This window comes from Clupea harengus, chromosome 8 (assembly GCF_900700415.2).
Source record: "Clupea harengus chromosome 8, Ch_v2.0.2, whole genome shotgun sequence".
Taxonomy (NCBI): Eukaryota; Metazoa; Chordata; class Actinopteri; order Clupeiformes; family Clupeidae; genus Clupea; species Clupea harengus.
In genome coordinates this window covers 8,328,073-8,352,819 of record NC_045159.1, presented here as the reverse complement: position 1 = coordinate 8,352,819, position 24,747 = coordinate 8,328,073, and the positions used below count along the sequence as shown (strand labels likewise).

At 47.1% G+C, this 24,747-nt stretch overlaps 1 protein-coding gene across 1 annotated transcript in view; it reads right to left on the bottom strand.

Annotated features, from left to right (window-relative positions):
* The window catches only part of med13a (mediator complex subunit 13a), a 69,016-nt gene that overhangs the window by 12,220 nt on the left and 32,049 nt on the right, over nt 1-24,747 (bottom strand). The window contains exons 5-15 of the mRNA XM_012837798.3: nt 18,445-18,642; nt 17,922-18,116; nt 17,333-17,495; nt 16,764-16,874; nt 13,485-14,291; nt 9,918-10,140; nt 6,797-6,827; nt 6,267-6,388; nt 5,407-5,497; nt 4,149-4,360; nt 2,368-2,567 (exon numbers count right to left, since the gene is read on the bottom strand). Coding sequence (XP_012693252.2) covers nt 2,368-2,567; nt 4,149-4,360; nt 5,407-5,497; nt 6,267-6,388; nt 6,797-6,827; nt 9,918-10,140; nt 13,485-14,291; nt 16,764-16,874; nt 17,333-17,495; nt 17,922-18,116; nt 18,445-18,642 — 2,353 coding nt within the window. The remainder of the gene's footprint in view (nt 1-2,367; nt 2,568-4,148; nt 4,361-5,406; nt 5,498-6,266; nt 6,389-6,796; nt 6,828-9,917; nt 10,141-13,484; nt 14,292-16,763; nt 16,875-17,332; nt 17,496-17,921; nt 18,117-18,444; nt 18,643-24,747) is intronic.

Sequence of the window (24,747 nt, the reverse complement as noted above, 5' to 3'; positions counted from 1 at the left end):
TTACTTGAAAATCCCAATCCCTTGTCTTAACTACCCAGTGATGCTCTTATTCTTCGAGAGTACTTACTGTACTGTACTTGCTGATGGTGATATAATACAAGTACTTAATAATTTGCCGAGGTCGGTGTTCTTGCAATTTCTCCTACCCAACTGTTTCTAGTAGGCAAGTGTGACAGGACAGCAAAAGATGACAGATCACCTCCTGACTGCAGCCTTGCGTTTAATGTAATGCTGCCATGAAGTGGTATCGGTTTCACAGAATTTTTATGAGTTTGAGTATCAATATGAGCACTGTATTGGCGCATCACTGCTCAAACATGTTGCCAACATCTGTGTCAAAGGCAACACAGTGTCTGGCTGGCTGAGAAGAACGGCAGCGAGCGCGTGTTTGGGTTTGGGGTCTGAGGTTTTGGGGCGAGTGGTTTTAGCACTTTGTTTACCAGCTCAGTTGGCATGCAAGTAAATGACTGAGGAGCTATAGAGCCCACGCGAGAGAAGCAGCTCGACACACAGGGAACAGGGCCTGCTGGCCGACCGGCCGGGGACACGGTAAGTGTGGGGTCATTAACTAGCGTAAGGGAAATCGGTAGCACGCAGTTAAAACGTTCCAACAGTGCTGCTTTAGAGGCGCCTGGTTCTCATGACAAACACAAACCGCTGGACGGCGTCCAATGCAACATGCTTCCTCATTTCCCACATTCCCACATTCCCTTCCTGTTACGTTTGCATAGATCTCCACAGCTACACAGAGATGCTGCTTTAAACAAGTAATGCAAGGCTCCAAAATAGTTATTTTTTATTTATTTATTTTTTAAATCTGCGTAGCTGTTTTGTGCGAGATCTGAAAATGGAGAGCAGACCAGAGCCTGTAAACATGTAAACACACGAGAGGGCTGAGGGGGCGGAGAGAATCTGGAGACATGAAGCGCGGAGACCGAGGCCACGGTGAGGTGGGGGGACCCGACGCAGTCTCCATGAGGAAAGCACTATTTTTGGACAGGCAGGCGGCAGGCAGGCAGGCAGCTGGGAGAAGTGAAAGCACAGCTTGTCCCGCAGATTGTGTGTGTGTGTGTGTGTGTGTGTGTGTGTGTGTGTGTGTGTGTGTGTGTGTGTGTGTGTGTATTTGTTTCCTGGTGGCCTTTAAACACAGCCAGGGTCCTCTGCGTTTGAAGCGGTGACTCTGTGCGCCAGCTGCAGGTTATAAAAGCAGTCCAACCAGCTTATAAAGGATCTGCCTTTGACTTTAACGGCCCGAGATTTTACTGCCGGGCTTAGCACCACTTTCACACCGAGCTCTAAGTCACTCGTGCAGCCTCCTCTGCTCTCCTCACCACTCGAGTGGTGTGTAGGGGGGGGGGGAGGGGGAGCTTTGATTACTTCACGTTTATGTGAGCTACTTTACTTTGCCTTTACTTTTTTTGAAAAGCTCGTGCTGTCATCTGAAGTCTTCGGTTGTGCCCGACACTTTAAATGTGTGGATGGGCTGTCATCTAAGAGGGTGGTTGGTTGGTTGGGTGTGAACAGCAGAGCTTTGGGGAGATATTTTACTGGGCGACTAAACTGAATTACAAACAGCCAATCCCTGCTCCACGCTCTTGGGTCTCGGGCACATCAGTGGGAAATGCCTTTGATAAGAGAATGAATTGGCCCTTTGATGGAGGAGGCATAACTTTAGCGCCTGACAATCAATGTCCTGAAACAACAACCACCATCACCTTCCATCTAAATTACAAATGATCTGGAGAGGCAGTTCTATATACTTCCAGGAACTCTAATATCCATAAGTTTTGAGTTTGAGCCCCAGCACTGTCCCCTTGATCCCCCCCCCCCATCAGCTGTTGCATAGCTCTCCTTGATTTTTTTTTGGATCAGAGCTCTTGTTTAAAAAAGATTTTCTGATTGGTTATGTATTGTTTTTATTATTGTATTAATAATTAGGCAAGCTTTCCCTTTTAACATACAGGCTAAACAGTAGGCCCTGACCATACTATACAAAGTAGGCTATAAACTCATCACCAAATAGCCCAGGTTAGTTCCAGGCTGCTATGCTGTAAGAGCATTGCCATACTTCATTTGACCAGTAGTTGGTTGTTTTGGGTTTCTCTTTCGTTTTTTTTTTGGCCTCAGATCCCTAGCCTATCAGAAGGCTTTGGCAATTTGTCCAAAGTTTGGGTTTGTATTTACTGTTGCCGTTTAGCTTATTCAAGGGGTCAACATGGCATTTATTTTTTGATAGAATAGTGCTAAAATATAAAACGCAAAACACACACACACACACACACACACACACACACACACACACACACACACACACACACACACACACACACACACACACACACAATACACCACCAAAGCATTGCTTACCCATCTTTGCTGAGGAAGTTCATGGAGGGCATGGAGTTGAGCAGCTCCAGCTTGCCCACGGTCCAGCTGGGCCGGTAGATGCACTCGTCGGGCATCTTGAGGGGCTGCAGACACTGGCTGGGTAGCATCTTGAGCGGGGCGAACATGGAGCAGCCGACAAACGCCTGCCACAGCTCCGGCTTGTACACAAACGAGAAGTCCTGCGGGGGAAAGGCAAGGGGGTTTAAAAAGTGAGTCCATTGCCTACACTTTACTCCATCTAGAAGGCATTTCAGAGTAGGTTAAAAAATAAATAAATAAATAAAAAAATAAAAAATACTTCCTTTCATGTGATAATCTAATGGACAGACTGTTCTGTGGCAGTCACTGGCACACTGAAACTCCAGTGTCTATTAGTTCAGTTCCTGGCACAGCTGGGGTTAGGACATTTGCTCCATATGAGAACGGGCTCTTTGTGCACAGGTTCTGATCTTAAAGCTTTCAATCAGCCACAAATTAGGCCGTTCACACTGAGGTGAGAGGCCACTCAAGAGCCAATCAGCTTCTTTAATCAGTCCATTAAGTGCCGGGGAGAGGGCGCCAAAAGCACTCGCTGATGACCAGGCGAACCACATTCAATCTCAGCCCATACTGCTGCCTGCGTGTGCACTGCTCTGATACAAAGTTCATGTTTCCAGGTCAACCAGGCTCTAAAGGGGAACTGTCGCTACAAGTCAAAAATCAAAGTTTCAGTTGGCCAGTAATTACCATTTATTCACGATAAATTAAAAGCTTGCCAGTCAAATTGTCCGGCAATAATGCTCATATAAAACGTAGCTACAATGTAGGCCATCCCTAAACAGGACATTTGTGTTTTGACAGCGAAACAGCCTACAGTACTTTTTGTCCCCAAAAAGGGTGTGACTTCCTGTGAAGCAGCAACTGCACCGCTCACTGATGCCAAGCGCGCAGGACAAGATGTAGTGGCAGTGATGACGGCGCTCCACAGTTATGGGGGTTTCACTGTTGCAACAGCATGCAAAGTGCTTATTTATGAGTTCACAGAGCTTTATCCAACCGCGCTACACTGACTAAAACAGCAGAGGGTCAGAGGGGCTTCTCTATGCAGAATCGAATTAAGATGACACTGTTAAGTCGTCTGGAGGATGAGAGAGCGACGCGGCTTATGCGCACTGCAAGCTGCAGAGACACATTGGACATGTTTGACTTAGTCAGCTGCAGGGGACTTTACCGCAATGAGAAAAAAGGACAAAATAAAATATGACCTGGTAGCCTGTAGGTTACACAGCGTACAGATGTTTCATTTTAGTGGCTACTGTTGGGGTTTTGCTCAATTGTAACAGTTCATTTTTTGCTTTAGTGTTACTGTTCAGTAAATAGCCAAACTGATGGGAGGTCATTATCATTCTTTCTTCAACCTAGGTGACACCGGACTGGCAAGACAAATTCCTAGCGGAAACCTTGGACAGAATAACCCTGGTCATTAATCTCAGTTTGGGTTTATGTTTAAATGTAAATATTTAGCAGATGCTTGTAATCCAACGTCACTTCTACAGTCACATATAATTGAGATGATACAATAACGTCAATACTAATAGCTATAATAATAATAATAATAATAATAATAATAATAATAATAATAATAACAACAACAACAACTATTTTTTCCATCTTCTAAGGGCATAATACTATATCAAAACATTATTCTGGAAACAATGGGTCTTTAAGCGATTTCTTGACAGAGTGGCCAGACTGCAGGGGTTTCTGGGAGATGAAGGCACCTTGATCTCGGCGGGCTTGGGGCTGCATAAGCTCTCCTCCACCTCCATCTTGAACTGGCCCCCGAGACCAGAGGCCCCGTCCAGCGAGGTCATGCCAGCCCCGGGGTCCATGCTGCCGTACTCCTTGCTGCCCATGTTCATGGGGGAGTAGCCCATGATGTGCTGCTCCAGAGACGGCGGGGTGGGGAACATTTGGTGCAGGTCGGCAGAGCCTGAGGCAGAGAGGGAGAGAGAGAGAGAGTGAGGGAGGAGAGAATGGGGTAGAATAAGTGATGTGTGAGAGAAGGATGTATCATTTCTATATGGGTAGGAGGAGGTATCATTTCTATATGGGCATATTAGCCAATATATCTATTTCTCACCAACGTGGATGATGTTCTACCCTAATCTCTCACTGCCTCTTCGGTCCCTGAACATATTATTTGAACACACCCTAGACAGTATTTTCCCTCCTTACACAATCCAGGTTATGTACTAGGTTATCAAATGAACCTGCCTTTACCAGTCATCACCACAGCACAAATATACACAGGCAGTACAACACAGCTCAGCTGGATGCAGAGTGCCCTAGTGCAGGCTTCTCAAGGTCCTTCATGTATAATCAACCCACATCCAGATTCACAAGAATGGATACTAAGCAGTGACTCCATATGCATGCAAGATCTATGACTCCATTAGTTTAATTGTTAACAAGTGAAAGTCAAGTTCCATACTTTCAACAAGGTCCATTTGAACACATCCCTCATCAGGCCATGTGCCTTCCTTGGGTGACCTGCTATGATGGACTCGGGGGGGGGGGGGGGGGGGGGGGTCATGTGGGGACAAGGTTGCCATGCACCAGATCCACTCAATAAGAGGAGTCCCTCCAAAGAGGCTAAGTTTTTTTTTCAAATAATTCATGATGCTGAGAAAGGCACAGAGGGAAGAGCTTCATTGTACTGTCTAATCTGTTTTCCCTGATGAATATGATCATAAAGGACTTGTGCTGAGTGATAAAATAACAGTGAGAGAAAGATAGAGGAGGAGGAGGGAGAGAGAGAGAGATGTAGGAGATGGACAGCAGCGAGAGAGAGGGACTGAAAATAAGTGAGAGAAAGAGAGGAGGAAGAGAGAGAGAGAAAGAAAGAAAGAAAGAAAGAAAGAGAGAGAGAGAGGGGAGGAGAGAGAGATGTAGGAGATGGAGCAGCGAGAGAGAGAGAGACTGAGAATGAGTGAGAGAAAGAGAGCAAGAAAGAAGGAGAGGGAGGAGACGACTTACTGATGCAGGACACGGGGTCCAGCGTGGCTGGTTTGGGCTCCCTGGCGCCGAACTTGTCGTCGGTCCCGTTGACGCCTCGTCTGGCCCCGGGCTGCGGAAGCGACCATTCAAACACATCAAATGAAATCTCACACCATAAAGCGGATTTGCTGAAAAGTAATTAATTATACTTTAAGAGCTGCTGATAGAGCCAAAAATGACCGGAAATTCTGAGGCTGGCGGGGGGGGGGGGGAAGAAAATTCCCACAAGCCAGCTGCCAAGACGTGGCATTTTATGAGAGCGATATTTGGACGGATTAAAATGGGAGCTTGATCAGAAAGCCCCAACAGTCAAGCCTCTCCTCTTTACCGGCTGGTACTGTATACCCCCTAGTCACACAGATTGGCCCACCACTTCTGAAACCCAACCCTAAGCCAGCCAAGTGGAGGCATTTACATGGCCACTCATGCCACCCGGGCACCTAAAGCAAGGGAACCCTATTGGAATAGGAACCGGCACATAGCATCAGCGCTTCAGGAAAATCATGTATCCGTAACACGTGGCGACAGTGGTTCAGGAGGTAGAGAAGTCGTTTATTAATCAGAAGGTTGCTAGTTCGATTCCCACTGTCGAAGCGTCCTTGAGCAAGACACCGAACCCCTAATTGCTCCTGATGTGCAGTGTGCCATCAGTGTAAATGTAAAATGTGTATACATTGTAAGTCGCTTTGGATAAAAGCGTCTGCTAAATGACTAAATGTAAATGTAAACACGGAGGCAGGCTGGCTAGCGCTAGAGCTAATGGGATATTTATTGTGGGTTGGCTGCGGTGGGAGGGCGGTTGTGCGGTCAAAGCGTCGGGAGGGGCTGGTGGCACTGACCGTGAGCTCGTCCTCGTCCGAGTTGAAGAGGTTGTCCAGGTCGTTCATGGAGACGGCCAGGTCGTTCTCGTGGATCAGGCTGGCCGGGGCGGTGCGGGCCTGGTTTGCTGTGCGCTGAGCGTCTGCAGACACACACACACACACACACACACACACACACACACACACAGACACATTAACACACAAAACAATCACGACTGTATACAAATATTCACAGTAATACTCGCAGAGATTTCGGTGAGATTCTAAGCCAAACAAAAAGCTTTCACTTCCCTTCTGAATGCCAGACTTTCTAACCCTTTCCTTTTAGCAGATTATGATCACTTTGCAAGATTATTCCAGAGGCATTAAAGTATTTAGAAATGAAAAGGCCAACTTGTAAAACAAGCACTGTGAAACCTCCAAGTTCTGGCTCTCTAAGTGCAACATCAGCTGACATGGCCACTTCCAACAAAGATGATCAACATTTGAAAGCAAACATGCTATATAGCTGACCAGAAGAAAGGATGGAAAAAAGAGTAAGTTCTCACCGTCTGAGGTGCCGGCTCCACCATCATCCCCCTGAGAGAAAGAAATATTGATATTATTAATTATTGCCTGCTTGCATATGCACACACAGTTATTCTTCAAAGACTTTGAAAGACCAGTGATGAACAAACAGAAAACAAATGGCTGATGGCACACTTCTCAGACAAAAATCATTCAATTATTTTTTTACACTTACACCTATACGATATCAAACCACCGATTTCTTTCGATACTTTGCACTCCTCAATCCTACGGTTGCCTGATGAACCAGTGCATAAATACATAAAAAGATAGAATCACAAAGCCCTTAAACAAACTACTTAGCCTATATCAACTGCCAGAGCATTATCAGAGCAGATCTACTGCTACCAAGCCCCCACTCTCAGCTCAGCCACGGAGCAGCCTCACTGTTTAAGCCCATGGAAGTCAGTCATCCCTCTGCCTTGTTTATCACACACTTAAGAACGGGCTGAACCAAAACAAGCTTATGGTCAAGTGGCCCTACAATTAGGTCATTCCTTCCACGGGAGCCTCCTCGACTGACCATCTTAGATTTGCTTCATACGTTATGCAAATAATGTCACTGTACTCAACTATTAGTGGGCAAAACATTTTAAGTTTATGTTCTTTAGTTTCTGAGATACGAAGACTTTAAATGACAAAGTTCCACAAGGCATTACTTTTGGAACTATTCATGCTATATGCTTGACATTTTCAGGGACTGTTCTAAAATGGAATAAAAAAAGTTCTGTTGTATACCCAGGTCTTGATTCCTATGTAACATGGATATCAAGACCTGAACAGTGACAAAGACAGAAGAAGTAGTAAACTAAATTAGAAGACTAGGTCTACTGTTATGCACCGAGAGCAGCTGCAGACCTCAGCTTCCAAATGGGGCTAAGCAAGTATGGACAGGTACGGCAGAGTAGCAGCGCACTGCTGACATCAGCAATCATATTTAGCTGGCTAGTAGAAGCACATCACTCTGTGCTTCTAGAAGATAGTCACTGAACAATGACAAGTTATGTTGATTCATAGGTTTACTAAATTACTGATTTTTAAATATAATATATGCCTTAAAACAGCATTTTCATTTTGAGTAAAAAATGGCACCTGATACCTTAATTCATATTGTTTCGTTCAAAGTACCAAATTCATATTTTGTGCATTCACTACTTAAAACATGCTCTTTATTGTGTTTAAAACATGCTCTTTATTGTGTTTAAAACATGCTCTTTATTGTGTTTAAAACATGTTCTGTATTGTGTTTAAAACATGCTCTTTATTGTGTTTAAAACATGCTCTTTTTATTGTGTTTAAAACAATATATTGGCGTGAAATTATGCCTCATAAGTCTAATATTTTTATTTATTTCGGACATGCACCTAAAGTACTATAACATGAGTATTATATATCAAAATGTAAAAGATATGTGGACCAGAGTTATATAGCAGACAAAATAATTTGAATACAATATTTAGCTAGTCATAACTAACATATTCATTAGTCACAACTACTTTAGAAGTCCAAGACATCTAATAGTGTAGAACAATCCCCGAAAATGCCAAGCATCTAGCATGATTAGTTTAAAAAGAAATGACTTATGGAACTGTCATGTTTTACCAACACTCGTTTTTTGAAGTAAAATTAGGGCCACAACTCCTTTTTAAAGCCTCCCTATCTCAGAAAATAAAGATACAAACCGATATTTTGCACACTAGTTGTTGGGTACAATGACATTATTTACGTAAAGTATGAAGCAAATACAAGATGGTCAGTTGAAATATTTCTAAAACTAAAGTAGTTGCTTTTTTCTGTAATTGAGTCATTCCATGTGAAATCAACAATTAGATAACAGTGAGCTATTGTGTGTAGATCTGCCTGTACAGATGTGTGTACACATGGGCGCTAGGCTAACACACACACACACACACACACACACACACACACACACACACACACACACACACACACACACACACAGAGAGAGAGAGAGAGAGAGAGAGAGAGAGAGCAGTACTGAGAGGGAATGCCATGTTCCAGCCATTGATTTCATTATGCCTGAGGGCATTATCAGTATGAGAGGATTTTAATCTGTTTGTCCCTCATCACAGCCGGCAGCAAAGCAGGAAAACCACCATCCACAAAAAAGCACTAATGATGACATCCTCTTATAGGAAGCAGAACAAGAAAAGAGAAAAAAAAAAATACAAATAAAACATCCTTGGGTGGATTGCAGTCCAATAGCTAATTAAAAGCTAGTTTATTGCCTATGTACGGTGCACACACACACACAAAATCTGACTATCATACCACCCTTATTACTATCTACACTTGTGGCTCCAACCTTTAGTGTTGTGTGTGCATTCTTTTAAGCACTTCCTCAGCTCAGCTCCCCATTTGGTTTGCCTATATTCTGCCAAGATTCCTCCATGTCCGGTAACAGGCACTAATCTAGTCTTCCTGCGACAAACGAAACGGCAGCAGACGAGCGTCCTCCCGGCCGTCTCAGCTGGAGGTGGAGTGCACCGGTGTCGGAGCCTCGTTAGAGTGGAGTCAGTGCTGTCTAAATGAAGTGATCAGCGACTGCTTTAAAAAGCACAAGCTCCTCGCTAAGCATGGCCCCTAACCCCTTTAGCTTTGTCCAAAGAGATGAAGTGAATGCGGTATCTGACACTGGGAATCGCTGCTTAAAGTCCTGCTGCATTCACTGCAAGCACCTTAAAGAGGGGTTTAGAAAATCGATTAATGCATAGAAGACCTACATGGCAGGCATCTCGCATTCAATTCATATTTTTGTAAAGAGGAGCATGGCAATGAATGAGTAGTGAAAGACTAAAAAAAGAGCAGTGTCTCTCCATTACTCATCCCTCAGCAAGGCATTTTCTCTGCTTTCATAAGAGGCACAGAAATAGAGTTTGAAGGCTGAAGGAAAAAAGGTTGGATAAATAGGTAGAGAACAGGTGGGCAAGCATGGGTGGAAGAGAGTGAGAGCACCAAAGATGAGGGAAATAAAGTCGAGAGAAAGTGAAAAAAAGGAGAGAGAGTGAAGGAGGGAGTGTGAGGGACTCTGAATGTGATAGATAATGGCTGTGATAGATAATGGTCAGGGGTCAGGCCCACCTTGTGTTTCTTCCCCGGCTCTCGCTCGCGGCCCGACTTGTCTTTCCTCTCGTTGGGGAAGAAGAACTTCACGTCGCCGTCCTCAAAGGCGTACGGGTCCACCTCGGGCTCGTGGTCGCCGTCAGAGATGGAGGCCGAGGACAGGTACTTGTTCTGCTGCTGCACGTACATCTGCACACGCTCTTCAGACACCTTCATGGGCCTCTTCGAGGTGGCCATACGTCTGAGGAAAACAAACACACACACACCACAGTTTAAAAACTTAAAAAGCATTACATTCCACTGCAACACATGGGCAGAAGATTCAACAGGCTAATGGCTTAATGGCTGTAATGAATTTGAAGGGGAAATTTGTTCCGGTTAGTTGAGGAAAAAATGCAGTATGAATGAAGTTCAAAATTAGCAGACGATATGTATGAAGTGTCATTGTCCTTAAGCACATGACGTGTTGCTAATAATATGAATGGAGTCTGGGTATATTTGGTATCGGTGAGCCTTTGGAGCAGAAACAAGGGCACTGCTGGCAGGAGGGGATGGTGACAGGCACACAGGCTCTGGGTTTGCTCAGAGTGGGCTTGTTTTTCCTCAGGAGTGAAGTGTCAAATTTGCTCCAGAGGAAGAGACTGACTAGCCAAGCTCGGGGTCCTGGCTCCATCCACACCCACACACCCACACACACTATTAGAGGGCTCGGATCCTGATAAGGGGTGACTGTGCAAGTAAAACTGGCCAGAGATTAGTGACCATTCAAAGAGTTTACTGCCCTGGGGATTACACCAGAGGAGGGGAGGGGAGGGGAGACCGGGGAAAAACAAAACACAGGGAGGAGACGAGAGGAAAGGAGAGGAACGTCCTTGAGAGAAGAGCACAGCACGTGTAAGGGAGGAGAGGAGAGGAGAGAGGACAAGATAGCAGGGAAGAGAAAACTCCCCCTACGCGTGGCCAGAGAGGGATGCAATGCATCGACTCAGGCAGCATGGGCAGGAGCTCAGTCTAGAAACAGTGATTTGCTGAAGCCGCCACTGAATTCTGCAGTTATTAAAAAGATCCGTTTCCAAACTGTAAGGATGGGCAACTACGGTTCATATACAGTTATAGTATAGTTCATACGAACATCATGGTATGATCAACTGGAAAACGAGAGAGCTGAATATCTAAGAATGCCCTCTCAACAGCCTGAGAAGAACATAATGTGTGTGTAAACAGGGGAAAGACGCCTGTGAATGACATCAGCTATTTGTCCTGTGAGTGTGACCCATCCGAGTGCTCACAGCAGCTGTAAATGTGGCCTGGGAGAACATGCGCACCTAAGGTTACACATTTCACACTCAATGAATTCTAATATGAGGCTTAGCTAAGCACACCCTAGGGGTATATAGTATATGCTAAGCTATTGTATCCTGCTGGTATTAAAAAAAACAAGGCTGACTGTAGTCAGTTTTTATTGCACGAACAACTCACAGCAACACACACGTGTCATATGGAGGCGACCAGGACACACTACACACACACACACACACACACACACACACACGCGCACGCACGCCTGAGGTCGCCGTGAATTCTTGCTCTGCTTTTTTCCCATCCCGGGACGTCCTTCCTCGAGGACCCCCCCCAGGAGCAGTGGGCAGCTTCTCAGCGCCCGGGGACCAAGTGAACCGTCCGTCGGTCAGGGACGGACAGGATTGTTCTGTTCTTTTTTGCATGTTTTTCGGTTGGGGTTCTTAGTGGAGGAAACCCCTTGTGAACACGGGGAGAACATGCAAACTCCACACAGAAAGGCCCGGGAGATAGCCCACGGATAGCACTGAAGGTCTGGGGAGGACCTGCCCCCCAGAGCCAACCGCACCCCATGAGGGAATCGAACCCATGACCTTCTTGCTGTGAGGCAGCAGTGCAAGCACCTGAACCACCGTGCCACGCAGCATGCATGGCACTGCTTACCAGGGCTGCCCAATCATGACAAAAATCACAAAATACTCATTGAACAGGCCTTTTTATATAATATATATAACTTATATAAAATATATCATATATAAATATTTATACAACAGTTAGATCCGGTCAAACGATTTATTAACTTTTGATTGGATTGGATGAGTGAGGTATGCTGCAACAACAGGTGTTGTACACTCGCCTGTCTTCACGTAACATCTTCATTTGTACGTTACATGTTCATTGGTACTTTCCGCCTACTCCAGTTCTTCCCTTTCCTCACTCGAAAACGAGTCAAATGTAACATTTGGAAATCTCTGCCTGTCATTCTGTCCTCTCGCTTTGAATGAACGGCATGTTGAAGTTGTACAATTCAATGGTTAACGTTTATCAAACGCAGAGGTATTACTAGCGGTGAAGAGTCAGAGTGACTCTAGAGGAGGAAGTGGTAAAGCTATGGGGACATCACTAGCTTGTTTGTATTTAATGTGTTTTGTCTTTGCACACCAGTTAAATTAAAATCAGGCAGCTGTGTTCAACACAGATATATCCATTATCAGATCACAGCACTTAATAGCCTCTATAGATATGGGTATTACTACTGTGTATCCCATAAGAAAGTATGATGCTTGCTGCTAATGCAGGCGGCAATCACACACATAAAAGATTACGGATTTGCACACCAGGTCAGTGTTTAGAATCAAGCATTCCTGGGCCTACACACACTCAAATATCTGTTTAAATAGGTGATTACGAAATATTAGTGGCTTAAAGTCCATAAATACTTGTGTTTGAGTATGTGATTATTGACAAATCCATGGTGTATTTGGTTGTATTTATTTTTCAGTTTGTGTGTGTGTGTGTGTGTGTGTGTGGGGGGGGGGGGCTTCGATAAGCCTGTTCTATGAGCAGCAGTGCTTGCCCTGCACATTAGTGCTGTATGATGTCAAAAGAGTGCATAGCAGCAGATTAACGTAGCGCATGAGATCAACACACTGGACAGAGAGAACATTCTCAGTGGGGGGGGGGGGGGGGGGGGGGGGGGGGGGGGGGGGAGTGAGAGGGAAAGAGAGAGAGAGAGAGAGAGAAAGAGAGAGAGAGAGAGAGAGAGAGAGACATAAGGACTGAGAGAGTGTGCGTAGCTGCTCTTTCAAAAACACACCCTCTCCATCAGTGCCCCTCCTCCATATCTGGATAGAACCCAGTGAACGTGGGGTGCAGTGGAGGGGGGAGGGCGTGGGGGTTAGTCTAACTGTTGGGGGCTGGGGGGCCACTTGTTGGCGGGGTCAAGAGGAATGCAAAGAGTTGTGGGGGGTTGGGATATGGGGGATTAGGGGCACCAACTCCACATGGGTGTGTGAGCGTGTGTGTTTGTCCCCCTCTCTCTCTCTCTCTCTCTCTCTCTCTCTCTCTCTCTCTCTCTCTCATTCTCTCTCTGTGTGGTGGGGTCGGGGAGGGGGCCTCTCTGCAGCTGCTCCCATCCCACACAGTCACCTGTTTTTGTTTTTTTACCTGTGTAAACAACAGCCACACTCACGCAGACCAACAGGCCTCCAAGCAGGGAGGGCCGGCCAGCTTACCACACACACATACACACACACATATATATATATATGTATCACATCTACTCACTCGGTGACAGACACAGTTCCATCCTGCCCATGTGCCGCCTCCTCGCGCAGCTTGTCCCAGGGCAGATTCGGCGTGTAGAACTCTGTTCCCTCTTTCCTCCGCGGCAGGTTGAAGAAGCGCCAGGGTGCGTGGCTGCCCCCGCCACCGCCGCCGCCGTCCTCCTCCAGGCTGACGGCGGTGCCCACGTAGACGGTGGGCTCCAGGGGCTCGGGGTAGTTGGCCACGCCGGAGTGGAAGGGGGGCTGCAGCGGCTCCAGGCGGGGCTCGTCGCCGCCGCCGCCGCCCTTCTGAGGCAGCAGGCAGGGCTCGGAGGAGGGCGGCTGCGGGTAGAAGTGTTGGCTGTGCGGCGTGGAGGGGTTCTTGAGCGAGTCGGATGTCTCCTCGCTGCGCTCGCACGGGTGCGGGCTGAGAGGGGGCGGCTGGGGCGAGCCCGCCATCTCAACGGAGCCGCCGGGACCCGTCCCTCCACCGCCTCCTCCTCCACCGCCGCCGCCGTGCAGCTGGGGAGGCTTGGAGGAGACGTTGGGGCCCACCTCGGAGGGCCGCATGCCGGGGAAGCGGGCCGTGGCGCCGCCGCCACCGTCGGGCCCGCGGAGGGCCAGGCGCTGGCCGGAGGCGTCGGGCTCCAGGGCCACGTCCTCGCAGGTGGAGTTGCGGTGGTGGAAGGGCATCTGCTGGCGCTTCTGCTGCTTGTCGGCCTTCTCGGGCTTCTCGCCCGTCTTGTGCTTGGTGGGCGGCTGGGGGGTCTGGCCTGAGGTGGGGGGCTGCCCGGGAGGAACGCCGGCTCGCTGCTTCAGGTTTTTATGCCTAGAAAAGGGAAAAACAAACAGAACTTCAATGACAAGGAAAATCATTCAGAGAACATGGAAATAAGTTCTAAGATTTTGAACAATGCCTGATATATTTGTCAAATGATGTACTATAAAGCAGTACTATGGTACAGTGCATTACTTGTGAACACACTGCCCTTTGTTTGTTTACACATATTGCTGGAGAGGATGACTAACGCTTCTTCACCAGAGACTGCCCCCCCCCCCCCCCCCCCCCCCCACCCTGCCTGCCACACACACACTTTTCTCCCATTTTGCAGGAGGTAAAATAAACCACCTGAGTGAGTGTGTGTGTGTGTGTGTGTGTGTGTGTGTGTGTGTGTGCATGCACAAGTGTGTTTGAGTGGGACCGTGGAAGAGATCAGGAGCTGTTGATGTTTGCATCATGGGGGTTGTTCTATGGATGAGTGGAGCAGCTCTTTATTTGGACCCCGAGACGGGGCAGATGAGTCACGACCTGACCGCAGATGCCTCTTGTGGTCAAGCCAACTGTCTCTGTGTGTGTTTGTGTGTGTGTGTGGGCCAGCCGGAGAGTTCTGTTCATTCAGAGCTCAGCCAACACATAAGCAACATGTTATATATTCTCACACAAGTCTAGACTCTAGGCAAACAAAGATGCACACACACACACACACACACACACACACACACACACACACACACACACACACACACAAACACCAAAGTGACTTACATACACACACATAGCCTCAACAGCTTGTCTGTCTGTAAACACAAACACCTTTCATTGAATTTCTGCTGAGGAAATGCCTTTTCAATGTCACCTTTAGACACTGGGTTCCCTCCAATGCAGTACGACCTGGCTAGACTTCCCCTTTGGCAACATCCTCAATAGGGCAGCCCTACTTCAGGCTACTGCAGTGTATAAACAAGTACACACGCATACACAAAAAAACAACACTCACCCACCTCAACAGGGAAGGAATCAAATGCCAAGCACATCTGAGTTTGCTTAAAATGCACTTGACTGCAGAGAGCCATAATAAATGTGGCGGGGATCGCACCATGGGAGCACTGCCTCTGTTCCTTCAGAGAGAGGAGAGAGAGGAGGCTGACGTCAATCACGCTGCCGCGGGGCGTTCGTGTCCATCTTAAGATGCCCTGCTTTTTTCACAGGCCAGTCCTCATGTCTGGTCGCAAGGGCAGCCTGCAGCCATCTCCACCGCGGTCCTGCTTCTTCAGACCTACACGTCTTTTCACATGTTTATTTTTTTCCCCTTCTCCCCCTCTCATTCTTTCTCTCTATTTTTTCTTGTGGAGTCCGAGCGGCGGCGGCGGCTGACGGATACGGTCTTAATGCCTCTCTATTTCCCCTACAGAAAGGGCCGAGAGACTGCGAGTCGCTGACTGGACTTGGTCAGCCTACGCTACGCAACGCTTCGCCTCATGGAACAGTGGCCGCTTTCACCACGGCAGCGGCGATTCTGCCGGCGGCTGCAGGCGGGGAGGGCCAAAGCAGCCATGGCCAGAATCTCATTTGGCTTGGTCGCCACAATATCCCCCCCCCCCCCGCCCCCCCGCCCCGGCGAAGTGCTTGAGGAGCGTCGGAGCGACATGCGCTGCGTGATTAGAATGCAGAGTGTGAGTCACACTGAGAGACAGACTGACACGAGCTTCCACTTGGCTGTGCAGCCACTCAAAGATTTCATTCAAATCAAAGGCAAGGAAATAAATGGGACCGGCCACACATAAACAGCAGAAGGGTACAGGACACACTTTCTGGAAATGTGTGGAAGGTGCTGTGTATCTACGTTGTGTATGTGTGTGTGTGTGTGTTAGTGAGAGAGAGAGAGAGGTCTATTTCAGTGGATAGTGTAGCAGGGGTTTATTTTTCCTCTGCTGCACAGCGAGACGCTGACTCCAGGCTTTCTGCCCAGCGGCCCGCCGCCAAAGATGTGAGGGAAGCTCCTGGGTCCCGAGGGGGAGTAGAGGGAGCTGCAGTCCCACGACACCCAAAATACCCCCAACACACACACACACCGCCAGCATCCTGAGCCACGCAATACAGCACAACACCAGTCGGCCGGACACAACCTTGTCAGCCCAGTCAGTGCAACCAAGGGAAATCTCTGCCAAAAACTGGAATTTCTGACACGCAATGCATCTCCAGTGAAAAATAATAAAAGGATGGGCTAAAAATGCATGAAAGGACTTGTTACTTCCTTACACCAGTGTGGTCACTAAACTGTACAGTGTGCCGTTACAAAGCAACCTATTCTTCTCCAGTGTCTGTCTCTTCCAAACAGAATGTGGTCATCACTACCTTCCAATGTCCTAACCCAATTTCCAACCAACACCACAGTGACTGAGGAGAGTCAAAGCCAGGTGGCAGACTTTGTGTCAATAAAACAAACACAACTACTCTTGGTGTCTAGGTTTGGCCTGAGGCTGGGTGGAACCGGTCATGGTTGGGAGGCAGGCTGTGTACCTGGAGCAGTGGCAGGTGGACCGCTGAGTGGCCTCCACAAAGTCCCACGCCCCCACTTTCTCCGGAACGTCCGCCTCACCCGTACCGTTGGCCGTCACTGAGAATTTCCGTCTGGTGAGAGAAAGAAAATGAAACGAGGGTTACTGCACAGCAGAGACTGTTTTGTAAGCATCTTTCAATAAACAGCATTTACATTTTTTTGCTTGCCAACACTTAATCAGTAATCTCAGTTATCAGTACTCTGCTGATACCCAAGTGAATCACATATAAATGCTAAGAATTCCAGAACCATTGTTTCGTTTATTTGTTATTCATCCAGTATAATGACTCGAGGGTCGAGGGTGTACACCTGCCTCTGACACCCTTGAGTAACCCTCTGTGAGGGTGTGATGTATGTGTGGTCAGACTCCACAGCTCTTCAAGAGCGCGTCACTTCGCTGTGGGTCAATTCAGAGCATCTAAAAATACCAAATCAAGCATTCTAGGCTCGACTGATCATGCCTTGCTCTGGTACTTACAACTCTAAGCGCGGTGCAAGTTACATGTTGCTGCGGTGGCAGGGGTCTTACTTGTTCTGGGTGCGATTGAGGTTGCACTCCTGCCAGACGCGCTCCACGACCTGGCTGGCCATGCGGCGGGGGATCTTGCCGCCGTGGTGGCTGGTGGTGTCGGTGCTGAAGCCGTCCATCACTGAGGACAGTTTCACCCACTTCTGAGCAGACTGAGAGTCCACTGGAGAGAGAGAGAGAGAGAGAGAGAGGAGAGAAAGAAAGAAAGAAAGAAAGAAAGAAATGAAGACAGGGAGGTGAACCAATCTGTTTTCCCAGAATGCAAAAGAACATGACCATCTCCTGCCCTCAGCTGCACTCATTCTTCACTTAAAGACTTCAGACAGTACTATTTTACAGCAACACATACCAAACATAACACTTGGGTAGATATATTTATAAATGATAATATATCCAATTTGACTACATTTATTTTAATTCTTTATTGTCTTCCTGTTATTGTATATGTAAAGCACATTGAGTTGCACATGTGCATGAAATGGGCTTTATAAAGTTGCCTTGCCTTACATATTACCTTTACAAAGTTTTCCTCAACCATGTTTTACCCAAACCCATACCATTTCTGAGGTGAGCTTTCAGTTTATCCTACCTGTCTGAGCCTCCTCAGGTGAGGTGGGTGGGGTGAGGGTGACCGACGAGATGGCAGGGTCGCGCTGGGACGCAGGCACTTGGTGGCTACCCGAATAAACGGTCGGGCCATGAGAGGACCCCACCGGGACCACAGTGGGGATATCCGACTGGGGCACCAGCACCAAGCAAGCAGGGTACACCATTCGAACGCCACCTGTTCAAACGAGGAAATTAGCTTCGTTAGTGGTGTTATAATTAAGCCATTTTAATCTATGCATTTAATTATTCAGTAAATGAACTGAATCATTACTTAAACTCGCATTCCTCTTTCAGTGAGGCTATGCAAAGACGAAGGGTTTTCCTCAAAGAAATGAAGACAGGGAGGTGAACCAATCTGTTTTCCCAGAATGCAAAAGAACATGACCATCTCCTGCCCTCAGCTGCACTCATTCTTCACTTAAAGACTTCAGACAGTACTTTTTTTACAACGCCGTTTTGAATGCAGTTTCTGTGCAGGACACAATGGACAGACCGAGCCTTACCAACTAGGACCTCGACCGCAGCCAGGGAGTCGTCCTCCCAGTCCACGTCCTCCATCTTGTCTTCGGCATTCTCCTTGGCGCTGTGGCTGATGGGATAGAACTGTTTCCACTCCTCGATGAGCTTCTGGGTGGGCGGGTCCGACAGCTTGAAGGACTGTCCCGTCAGCGTCCCGTTGAGCCCAAATGGACTCAGAATTACTGAAAAAGGTGGAAGAGAGATGATGAGAAGAGAGGGAGATACAGTGCGAAACTGAACAGTACAAAAGCGTCTGTCAGCCATCGGCAGGGGCCACCCCACACCTTGTGAAAGCAGGCGTAGATCAGACGCTCACACGGTGAGACGAGGCCACAGTGAAACCCGCCTCCACAATCTTTCCACACTACTGCCTAGCGTGTCTCTCCCCGCGCCCCACCAAACCCACACAGCGAGAGCAGCCTTTTGAAAGCAATCCTGGCCTTGATCACTGGCCAGGAGTGCCCATTCAAAGTCCATAAACACACAAAACAGCCCATAAACAGAGCCGTCTCGCTGAGCAGTGCACAGACCGGAGTACGCCGCTCATGAATGGTCTGGGATCCCCCTCTCCTGGAGTGTATCCTGGGTGAACTGGATCTCCCATCTTACTTTGCAGTTCAGTTATTGAACAGATCGACTCTGCTTTATTAAATACAATGGTGGTGACAGTAGATTTTCACTATTAAAGTATGAAATTAAAACAAAGCCCCAAACTGGTACAGAGGTGTGTGTGCATGCCTGCGTGCGTGCATGCATGCATGCGTGCGTGCGTGTAGACGTGTTGGAGTGTGAATGTGTGTGTACACGTTTGGGTGAGTGGGGGAGATGAACGATGCCATTAGTCCTCCCCTCCTCCCCTCGTCCACTGCATCTCTCCAGTTTTTCTTTCCCCCGCCTCACATCTCTCAAGTCTTCATTCCTGTTCCCCCCCCCCCCCCCCCCCTGACCGTTCTCATCCCTGGGTATTGATCAGTGTGTGGCTGGTCAAAATTGCACTTCCAGAGCTGAGAGAGAGATAGATAGAGAGAGAGAAATCCATGCATCCTTTCCCATGTGGCTCCATTAGCATGCTCCATACGTGTCCTTCAGACAGAAATCCATATGGTGTGTCCAGCACAGAGAGGGGGACAGAGAGAGAGAGAGGGGGGACAGAGAGAGAGAGGAAAGAAAGAAAGAAAGAAAGGAGGCCCATTGCTCTCCTGCACTGGTGTTCTGAGGGGATGGGGTGGGGGTGGGTGGGGAGCAATCTAAGGGAATGTTCAGCTTATAGGCGCTAAGAAAGCTTAACCTTTAGCCTAAAGTGCGCACATACATACACCTCCCACTTTTGTATTACACGCCAATGGGTAGAGCATGTCTGCCTTTTCCTTCCAAGTCTGTTTGCACAATCGACATGAGATGGCAGGATTTCACTAACTGGCTGACAGCATGTGTGTGTGTGTGCACGCAGAGGAGGAGTGTGTGTCTGTGTGACAGTGTTTTGGGTGGCGGGTCGGGGCAGTTCAGCCCAGAACTAATGGAGGCACCGGAGGAGCATTTGAATATTTGACGCGCTGGTGATTACACAAGACACCGTGTCCCGAATCCCTGAGTCCCCCTCGGCCACTCCCGGCAGCACCGCGCCTCATCAGTATGGACCGGCTTGGGCCCGGCCGAGAAAATTCACACTATTGACAGTAAACAAGCGGGGCCCTTGTGCAAGTGTGACAGATGTAAGGTCATCATTTGCATTTCGGCGGAACACGGGGTTCCTCCGCAGGCCAGACGTCTGCTCCTCCTGCCTGCCTTTATTACATTTCAGAAGTCATTTTTTTGCGGAGGGGGTTGCTCTCATTTAGTCATTAAAAAAGCCTGGCAGAGATCTGATCTATCTGGGATAAACATGGAGATGTCTCCCTCTTTTCATCTCTCTCTTCTCCCTCTCCCCTCTTTCTCTCTCTCTCTCATTTTCCCTTTCTCTCCATCTTCATCTCCTTACCCCCAGCCCCCTGAAGACATGTCAAATATGCTAAGATCAGTTAAATGAGCTGCGAGTTTATTACATTCGTACTGCGCCACTTTATGAGGTCATATCCTGGAAACGGTCTGTCGCTTTGCTGAGCACTAAACTGGGCCTGTCAGAGGAAGAGAGAGAGAGGGGACTCGTAAACACCGCCAGGGAAACCAGCGGCTAGTCTTGACGCGGGCTGGTGTCTAACTGAAGACGGGGGGAACCATGCGCCGAACATAATTTGAGCACGGGGGGACAATCAATTTCATGCTCTCCAACAGCTAATGTTTGATGCACACCCAGATCCACAAAACCCAGAAAGACATCTGGGCTTTGTGGAAATAATCAGCTGATTATTTCCAATGCTTTCCCAATACACAATACAATACAAAATGATTGACACCAGGTGCTGTGGGTTTAGCATTTAGCACATTAGCATTCAGCCCTTCTAACATTCATTCTTGATGCACTACAAGATTAAGAAACAAACCTGACCACTGAGTTATTTCACTCAGTGTCTTCCATTAATTAAGGAGGGGGAGGGGGAGGGGGGGTCAATCACCACAGGAAGTGAGAGCAGGACTGTAGGGGAAAAGAGCAGGTTCATGAAGACGGCGAAGACTAAGCAGAGAAGAATGTATTAATGGCTGCCGCAGTGAGACCAGTTGGCTCAGAGGGGGCAGGACTCATTAACCTGAGCCGATTGCAACTGTATGTGGCCTTTTGCCAGTCGCCGCATAAAAACGGCCAGAGAACGCTCACTCGCATTGATATCACTGCAGTGGAGTGAAAGATCAGGGTGTCCAATCGGCCTTAAGAGACCCGATAAAAGCGGGAAAAGATAAGGAGTGAGCGCACGATCGTCTACTGAAAGGGACAGTGGGAGATGAAGAAAGAGACTGAGAATGACATGAGTGTCTGCAGCTTGGTTTCACATTCAACTAATGCAAATTTTGACCATTCGAAAAGGAAATTCTGAGTGGAAACACTTTAAATTTGCTTAAAATCTTCTAAGTTGAATGAGAAGTATATTTGCTGGAAGGGGGTGGATTGACTCCCGGTTCGCTATAGGTATAATGTGACTAAGGTTCCAACCGGCAACAAACAAGTTTATTAGGTTGTTTCTGGTCAAATTGCCCTGAGAAGCATAAGTTCTGAACCCACAGCTGTTCACAACTCCTCTCTGGATTAGGAAAGTGTTTGTTTTCAATTTGCCTAACACAGTTGATGGAAACACGCATAGACTCACATTTTCTTTAGCCGAATTTTCGCACATGCGCTTAAAATATGCGGACGAGTTGGATGGAAACCCAGCGCCCAGTGTGTGAGTGTGTGTGTAAGAAAGAGACTACTGAAGATGGTGATAGTGGACTGGAAGTAATAGGGGGGCTTGAGGGATTGTGCCCTGTGTAATGAACACATCGTGCACGCCGGGCTCGTTCGCTCACTCGCTCATTCGCTCGCTCTCGGGCTGTGGCTGGGCAGACTCTACCTGATCTTCCTTCTTTGTTCTGCCCAGCTTTGTTGTCGAGGTGCTGCTCTTACAAACTGGCTGCCATGCTGCTTTTCAGTCCTACTAATTACACACACCTTTCAGACCGCACACTAACAACAGCACCGAATACCATTAACAGGGACGGGAGGGGATGTGAGAGGAGGAAGGCAGAAAGAAGAGGAGAGGGAAGAGAATGAGGGGAGATGGAGAGGGGAAAAAAAATAAAACTATGTCTGAGATGGAGGAAAGGAAATTAGCCGAGGGGGGAGTGGGGGAGGGGAGGGAGGGGTATAGGGAGCGAGGAAAAGACGGAAATCATGAACCCCCCGCCTCCTTCTCGTTCTCATCATACTTATTATCAGGATGGGTTAAGTGAAAAGCAGTGGCTTTTTCTGAAAGCCCTCGGCCTGAAAAAACCTTCTCTTTGAAACCCAAGGCTTACTGCTGATGCATTAGGGAAGCTCTGGGCTACTCAGAGTAACAGACCGTCCTCTCCACTTCAAGATGCAGGTGTTGCTTTGAGATTTCACTACACAAATACATTTTAAATTACAAACACAAATGCAGCTATTTAAGCAAAGTGCCACCTTGATTAAACGCGAACCCCTACATGAGTTATATCATATCATGTGAGTAAGTAGGTCCAAGTCAGCAAGCTTTGTTTGTTTGCTTGTTCAGATGGAGATGCTCAAATAAAGATGGAAATAGAAGGATTGGTATAGTTGTGTCCTGATATGTGCATACATACTGCAAGGAAATGTGATGTAATACTTAACAGCTCTCTCTTTCCAAAACAGTGATGGAATTCAGAGGGTATGCCTCTATGCCCCGAAGGTCTTTTCATTTACACAGCTGCTCCACGAGTTCAGCAACACTTATTTGTCTTTTGCTTTTTAGCTTCTGGATGTTGAAGCTCCAGGCCCCTCAGCCGCTGGGTCCAACTCTGGCCTGCCAACAGACACCTCTAAAGAGGTTTGTGTTCTCACTCGGGGCTCAGTATCTTTGCCCCAGGTTGTCAGAATTGAAAACTCCTTTACTTTTCTCTTTTTTTATAGCGGCTGAATTCTCACACATCCTTATAAAAAATATATTGCTCTGCATGGGCTACTTGTATCCATTTTAATGCAATGCAGCAATTCTGCAATTACTACAAATTATTTAAGCAAGCAAGTTCCCCGGTGAATATGAGGGAGTTTTTAATTTGGAAGTGTTCATCATCTGATTTGCATCAGCACTGTCCAAATAAGCAAGCCAACTTGGTCCAAGACCTGACTGTTGAATGTAATTTAGGTCAGCAGCACAGTAACTGTTTACATTAAAGGTGTGCCAACATACATAGGCCATCACCCTCTGTGGAGCCTTCAAAACACACCTACAAAGTGAACCCAACCACACCCATGTTTCAAAGCGCTTAAAGCTGCCGTCCTTCCTTACAACTCAGGTTTTAAACTCACAGAGACTTACATCTGCAAAGAAGACTTTTATTGTATTCACACTCTGGCTCTAGGTCAGCAATACTGCTCCAAAAACATCCTTCTCCTCACAGCGGAGGTGACGAAGCATACATGGGTGGGGTGGCACCTTCAATCCGACGTACCATAGTGTTGCAAGACCAGAAACAACGCGACCGCCGGAGGAAAGAGGGCTAGGGTTCCCACACTTTCAGAGACGGGAAACTAAGAGACTTATAAGCACACCTTCCCGAGCACACCAGCACGACTCATTTTGTTGGCCAAGGAAATAATTTAATTTAAAAATGAACACACTTAAATCTATCTCCTATTTAGAAAACACCTTAAAACATAACATAAAAAAAAGCCTTATAACGGAGGTTAAGGAACAAGCAGGAAGTATGGCGAGTTAGAACTTCAAATATGAGGCTACGACTGAAAACAGTCTAAATAATCAAATGAACGGATGAACATCGTTCCGAAGCCAAATTTATATCGATGTTTCATTTCAACTGATTTTAATAGCCATTCTGGCTCATACTATGGGTTGTTATGTCTGTCTGATTCCGTGTTGTTTAGAAAACTTTTCTCAACTCTATTTCATTGGTAACGGGTGACCAGAAATGATTCCCTCTGGGGGGAAAAAATAGCCCCAGTTTAGACGGAAGGAATTCCATGGCTTTGGAGCTTAATTAACGCATACTTCTGAATAAACAATTCAGGGCTTTACAGAGTCTGCTCTACAAAAGCACTTCAAGATTTTAAAATGTTTATTTATGGCACTGGAGTCTTACTAATTGCCTTCCATTATAAATGTGTTTGGTGTAAACTAGTTTTCTGTTCACTTCCAAGTGAGGACAAGCTGAAATTATTGTCTGGGCTAATCTACCATTTGTTTGCCAGGAGGCAGATGGCGATTAGGTTCCCAAATAAAAATCTGTATTATTCCTTTAAACATGGCATACTTAGCACTGTCACCCATGTCAGACATATGCAAACTTGCGATTCTGAAATTTGTAAACAATCTCTCAAATGCTAATCCAGGCCTCCTGGTGACTGATGTCAAAACCAGAGCCAAATGAACTGAGCCAGGCAACAATCTAGACACACACCCTGACTAATTCCACTCACTGTTTTTTAACTGTGTATATGCATGCGTGTGCATATATTTTCCAATATACACTTTTTTTTAATTGCATACCAGGGATTATTTAGATTTAAAAATATTTGTTTAGAAATTAAATTTGATGTCCAGTAGTTTTGCAGGTAAGTGGGATTCCTTCATGATGCAGGGACAACTGTTGGTGACTCTGGTTAGCGGTTTACACAAACAAGAGCTCTGCGACAGGAT